The 6,372-nt window shown below is 44.5% G+C and overlaps 1 protein-coding gene across 1 annotated transcript; it reads left to right on the top strand.

Annotated features, from left to right (window-relative positions):
• Positions 1–929: 929 nt before the first annotated feature.
• On the top strand, positions 930–5,963 carry LOC104543993 (serine/threonine-protein kinase Nek6; the record flags this gene model as incomplete). The annotated part of the gene is made up of 3 exons (XM_010188730.1): positions 930–1,040; positions 4,537–4,645; positions 5,856–5,963. Coding segments are annotated over 3 exons (328 nt in total), but the record flags the coding sequence as incomplete, so codon positions are not given.
• Between the last annotated feature and the right edge of the window lie 409 nt (positions 5,964–6,372).

Below are 6,372 nucleotides of genomic sequence, written 5' to 3' on the forward strand. Positions count from 1 at the left end.
CGGTCTGGGATTCTGTGATTCTGTGAGAATGAATTTACTTACCTGCTGAGAAAAGAAAATGCAGGTAGCCATTTCCATGTCACACAAATATATGCTAGTTATTTAAAAAACCCCTCAGAGTCAAAGTATTTCTTTAAAATAAGTTTAACAAAAAGGAGAGTAGAGATTGGAAGTTTGGCTTATCCAGAGTGCTCTGCCTGGCTGTTCTGGCGAAACAGAGTTCAAATGTCAGTGAAGTAAATTGCAGAAAAGACACCTCTTTCTGCACTCACACCTCTGAGAGGCCTCGGGCTGTCCCCTGTGGTGTCCAGCAGAGAAGGGAGCCCAGGGAGGCTCCTCAAGCACCCGTCCCTCTGCTCAGCTCCTGCTGCTGTAGTGGGTGTCCTCAGGAATCACCAAAAGAGCCACCACAGAGTTAAGGTGGTGTTTTGTTTGCTTTTCATTTTGTACAACTTCATTGTAACAGAAGAAACATTCCTTGAGAAAAATCAACTTCTCTGTTTCATGAGAAGATTAACTGATGTATGCAACTTGTGCATTATTTTCCTCTATCAGAGCTTTTAAGTTCTGTTCTTCTGAGGGGCAATGAGACCTCCAGGAGTACTGTAATCAACAGGTGGGGTTCTGTTTGTGTTTAATGGGGGTGGAAAAATCAGTTATTGCTTAACAAATCTTCTTTCAGGACATGGCTTTTAAACACTTCGTGACTTTACAAGAGGAAAAGTCGTTTCACGCTACTTTGGGCTGTATTGCTCTTTACTCAAGGCACTTTTATTTTGCTGTGCTTGCGGTAAATGGTATTTCTTACGGGATTTTTGTCTATAGGAACTGAGAGCACAGTTTGTCACCTATTGTGAACTGCTTTGCATAATGATTACAGAAGTGGTACAGCGTTGTCAGTTTTCTTCTTGCATTGCCTCCCTCTGCAGCAACTGAACCACCCCAATATAATTAAATATTTGGATTCTTTTATTGAAGACAACGAACTCAACATCGTCCTGGAGCTGGCCGATGCTGGCGATCTCTCTCAGATGATTAAGGTAAGCCCGTGTCGGTTCTGGAGGTGCTGTGGGGGGCCAAGCAGGGCTGTGCCTGGGATGCTTCGGTGTCCTGCGGTTTTGCACACCCACAGGGTCCTTTCAGAGCCTGAATCAAAGCTTCTGGTGGTGTTTTAACTGCACCAGGCCATGCTGCTTGCTTCTGGTCTCTGCTCTGGAAGGGAATGAGCTTCTCCGTGTTTGGTGGGACGTACATGTTATTTGCAAGGTTGATTTATCAAGTCTGTGATTGATGGGGACATTTAATTACTGTCAGCTTCACCGTTCACAGAGCCTGTCTGCCACTCTGAAGACATTCAGGAAAGTGTATTGACTTTCTTTGCAACGGGGATTTGGGTTTGAGAAAATGTTTCAAGTACTTGCTCTTCTCTTATGTTGCTCTTAGGAATACTTGTATTGCTGCAAACCAGCTTTAGTTAAGCTGTTACCACCTGCTTTTATATTTTCTTTGACATGTTAATCTTTAGACATACATCCCTTGTGAGAACAGATGTGTTATATCGTGTTTGTTAGCACTCTCAACCTTCTCTCAATGTTTTACCTGTTTTTTTGCGATCATTATTCTGTAATTATCATAAACAAATGTTTGGAAAGTTCTCCTCCTCCTTGTTGTCACAGTTAAAATATCTTATTAACAGATTTGTTTTCTTTGCCAGCAGAGCTATGAGGCAGTAGGCCAAAGGCTGTCAAACAAGTTATCCCTTTAGCCCATAGTCAGCAGCTAAATTTACAGGATCCGGCAAAATCTGCTCCGTCTCACAGGAGATCCCCTGGGCGGGCGTGCTGGGAGCAGCAGTTGGCAGAGCCGTTTTGGGGAGAGCCCCAGATTTCCAGATACGGCCTCACTCCATGGCCACTCAGCAGCAGAAGCAGTGGTCAGATCTGACCCCAGCCCGAGGGATGAGCTGGGGCCGCAGCAGACCCAGCACGGCTTTGGTTGCCATCTCTGGTGGCTGTGACTCCTGCCAAGGGCGGCTGTGGGTGTCAGGGCCTTGGCTGTGCTCGCCGGGTGACGGAGGCAGAGCTGCTCCTGCTGCCTCTCAGAGCTTCTGCTTTTTATTTTATTTTTATCTTTCCCTGTTTTCTTGTGGCTTCTCGTGTGTGTTTTCCTCTTCCCAGCAGATCCTGGGAAACTTCGAGTTATCTCGGGCTTTTTGTAGCTGTGGTTAAAGATGGAAAATAAGCGAGGATTGTGAGAGCAGGAGTGAGGGCTGTGATCACGCTGCGGTGTGCAAGTGCTTATTTGTTAAATCTCAGCTTACAAAACGTTTTACCTACTTAATGGTGAGATACCATCATAAAAAATACTTGCATTTCTTTTGTCATTTACAGTTTTTAGTTTAAAACATTCCCTACTGATAAACACGTTCATTTAACTGTCGGGTTTGGTTAATCAGTTTTTTTAAATTACTTTTTCTGTCATTGTAAATAGGAGTTACATTTTCCAGAAGGTAATTTGTAGCTTCTTGGGTTGATAACGGGAGCAGCGCTGCCAGTGCTCCTCAGTCTGGTGCGTGTTCCCACGTGCTCCTCGCAGGCCTGAAGGAGGCATGCTGGGTTTTTTCCAGGTCGTACAAATTACGTTTTTCTATTGGTGCAAATCTTGGAATTCCTGTTTTTTTTTCCATAGAGAAAAGAAACCCAAAACCAAAACCAACAAAAACCTAAACCCACGAGGGAACAAAAGCCTCCTCCTACATACAGCTTGAAGTGCAGAAGTGGAGTTTGCCTCCTGCCCCCCACCCATCCCTTGGGAACTGGAGCTTTGTGAGGGTTTTCAGTGCGGGGAGGCGTAGGAACAGCAGTAACAACGCTGCGGAGGTGCCAGGGTGATAAAAACAGGGCCTGTCTTTGTCACGCCCCTGTGCTGCATTATTTATGAGGAATTGTAAAGCTGCTGTAAGGGACTGCTGCAGGATAAACCACTGGAGAGCTGGGACTTTGTTGTAAATGTCAGGCGAATCTTATTGGACATGACATTTAGAAAATTATCACTTGTGGTCTTGCATATCCACTCTTAAATACTTTAATGAGAACTAAATAATTTTATCATGTATATAACACTTTATCCCTCACCCTCTGTAATTCCTCTGTGCTCTCTATCAAGTTTTGGTTGGAAACTGTTGCAATCTGTCAGCTTTGCTGCCTGGGGAATTGCACGGTCATGCCCTTTCACAGCTGATCTGCAAAAGAAAATTTGCCATTACTGGAGTCAAACACGAACCGGTAACAGCATTTCACATAAAATAAAAAATGTGACAGCGGCTATCAGATGTCTGTACTGAGAGGGGAAAGCACACAATGCAGAAAGGGGCAGCAGCCAATTCCCTTCTTTATTCTTGCTCCTGCGTGCTGCTGGTGGCAATTCTCGAGGGCACAGCGCAGAGGAAAGGCAGTTGCAGTGCGCTGGAAAGGGTGTGCGGCGTCTCACGGGTGTTACCAGTGACACCTTGCGTATCAGAGGATAAATACTAAACCTCTGGAAGTTCAGTGTAAGTGCATTTGGTTGATGCTCTGGACGAAGAGCTGGCTCAGTGTCTAGCACAGGAGGAAACAATGAGGAGTCAGGGACCGATAATCTGAAGTAGCACCGTTTTGGGATGCCTTGGAGGGGTCGGTTGCGCTTTGCGTGTGATGCACAGGCGGGTTGTGCATTTCTGAAAGGGAAAAGGAGCAGTTGGAGATCTATAACGTTTGACCTTCACTGAAGTGTGCAGCTGGTTTTTTATTCCTGTAATAAGTTGCTTGGGAAGAAGACTTCAGCGTTGCAGAGGACCAGCACCAAGCTGCACTCCTTGGTTTTGTGTGCATGATGCTTACAGTTATTTTATTTGAGAGCTTTTAGCGCCCAGAGGTCCATTGAAACCGGACTCAGCTGTGCTTGGCGCTGCATAAATGGACCCAAAACGGTCGTTTTCCCAAATCTGTGTCTCTTGATCAGGAGTGGCTTTCTGTCTCGCTAGAGATAGCTCAGTTAATTTAGTATTCCTATTCTGCATGAAATAGCATATATTATTCTGCTGATCACAGAAGAAACGTGGATACTTTATTGATGCTCTGGCCACCTTTTAAAAGAGGAAACAGATTACCTTTCTGTTGTGAATAGACTGTACAATAATGAATGTTTACAGGATTTATTTTTAATGATCTTTTGTTACTTCAGGCAAGATATGAGACATTTGTTGTTTTGAGGCGTTAAATATGTTTCGCAAGGTAATTAAGGAGATTAATGCTAATTATAATTGGTGTCCATTCAAAAATGTCAAACCTATTTAAGCGTATTTTTCGTAATAGTTGTTAATTAGTGAACTGCACTGAAGTTTACACACAGAGAAGAGGAGTTAAAAGCTAATCAGAAGCAAAGTCATGCTGCTCTAGATCTGGAAGACGCGAGCAACCCGCAGCTGCCTCACACAAGTGCAGGAACGAGTCAAATACGCTGCTTTTTCACTGATCTTTTATTTATTTCCTCCCACAGTATTTTAAAAAGCAGAAACGGTTAATCCCGGAAAGGACGGTGTGGAAATATTTTGTGCAGTTATGCAGTGCAGTTGAACACATGCACTCCCGCAGGGTGATGCACAGAGGTAACATTAATTCAGTCTCTTTTCACTGAATAATAATATAATGTTCCAATTAGTAAGCGCCTACATTCAAAAACAATTATGCTGATGTTCAGCCAATGCATGTTTAGAGGCTGCGGCTCGCAAGATGGATTTCTCCTTCTGTCTCTCTGCCTCGTTGTTAAAAGGTTGGGTCCGAAGTGAGTCTGGGATTAGGAAGATGAGCTGCTTTGTATTCCAGACACTGATATGAAGCAGAAGTGTCAAACTTGCCATTAGAAAAGTGTCAGAAGTGAAATGCTGAGACTACGGGATACGGGGAGCTCTAAGAAATGGCCTTCGTTATGTGAGCTGTGACCTCAGAGAGTTTGGAAGAGTTTTTCTGTCCTGCAAGCTTTTCTGAAATATTAATACAAATATGTCCCACTCACTCATCACCTGTTCTCTGTTTTCCTTAATTATTTTTGTACCTCTTGTCTTAGAACTTTTAGTAACTTTCAGCTCCATCCAGAAATTACGTTGCTGCTTTCAGCGTAAATGAAACGCTTTGTGAAGGACCTGACCCAGGAAGTGCAAATATCTCAAAAGGCACCCATACCAGTCTCTGCCGCTTCTTATTTCTTTTATCCTTTGAAGCAGTGAATTTTCACTGGTTTTTTAGCGGCGTGATACCTTTTTTGCTGCTGTATACATCCCCTGATGCAGTTTATCAGTTGGACCTGCACTGGGTCTGTAATAGGTAGCTGAAACTTGGAGCCTGGCACACTCAATCCTGACATGACTGCTTGGGAAAATGGGGTTCTCGTGATTTTTACACCCTGTGAACAAACGGGGCTGTGTAGAGCCCAGAATTTATGTATACATGGGACAACAATTTGCCCTGGGTGTGGGGTGGACAGTGGCAGGCAGTACAGTTTCCTGCAGAAAATGATCATTTCTGAAGAGAAGCATACTTCTGCTTTGATTTCCAGCAGTTAAAGAGGGTGCCTGTGTTCTGTTGGGCTGTTTCCTACATCTTTCCTCGTTGCTCTTTCTTGTGTGCTGCGAAGTGTGCTCTGATTTTTGTGCATGTGTGGAGCTCGAAGTCCGGGAAGACTGAGCCTATCAAAGCTGTGAAGAAGCGCGGTTCTGCCCAAGCCGCTTTTGTGCAGGGCGCGCTCCAGGCTATGCTTCTGTTGCAGCATTAGAACCAAGTAACCTTTTGTGGCTTTAACCTTGTTCCTTCTTCTTGCAGACATAAAACCAGCCAACGTGTTTATAACAGCCACAGGGGTGGTGAAGCTGGGAGATCTTGGATTAGGCCGGTTTTTTAGCTCTAAAACCACTGCAGCACATTCCTTAGGTAAGATGGGACTTGCAGGTGTTAAGCAAGCGCGGCTGTGCCGTTGTCACCGGGGTGTTCACAAGGACCGGTGTCCGTCCTCTTACTGTGGCAGAAGTGTGGATGCATGCTATGTTTTCTGCGATATGTATTTTAAATGCTCCTCATGTGATATTAATAGATATTTTTTGGTTTAAAACTGGTGTGTTTTTCTGGAAGGTCTGGACTGGTAAGTGTGTGGTTTATAGCAAAGGTAACAAATGCACCTTTCCCACTCTAAACAGCGTGTTTGCCTGCACCCTGCTAACTGGAATTAGATGGTTACACCAGCACCTTTTTTAGCAGATGCTGCTCAGCCCTCTTCCCCCAAACAGGGGTTGTGGCTGTCCTCTGAGGCACGGGAGGTGTTCAGAGTCCTCAAATTCATCTG

Source organism: Mesitornis unicolor, unplaced genomic scaffold (assembly GCF_000695765.1).
Source record: "Mesitornis unicolor isolate BGI_N332 unplaced genomic scaffold, ASM69576v1 scaffold16327, whole genome shotgun sequence".
NCBI classification, from domain to species: domain Eukaryota; kingdom Metazoa; phylum Chordata; class Aves; order Mesitornithiformes; family Mesitornithidae; genus Mesitornis; species Mesitornis unicolor.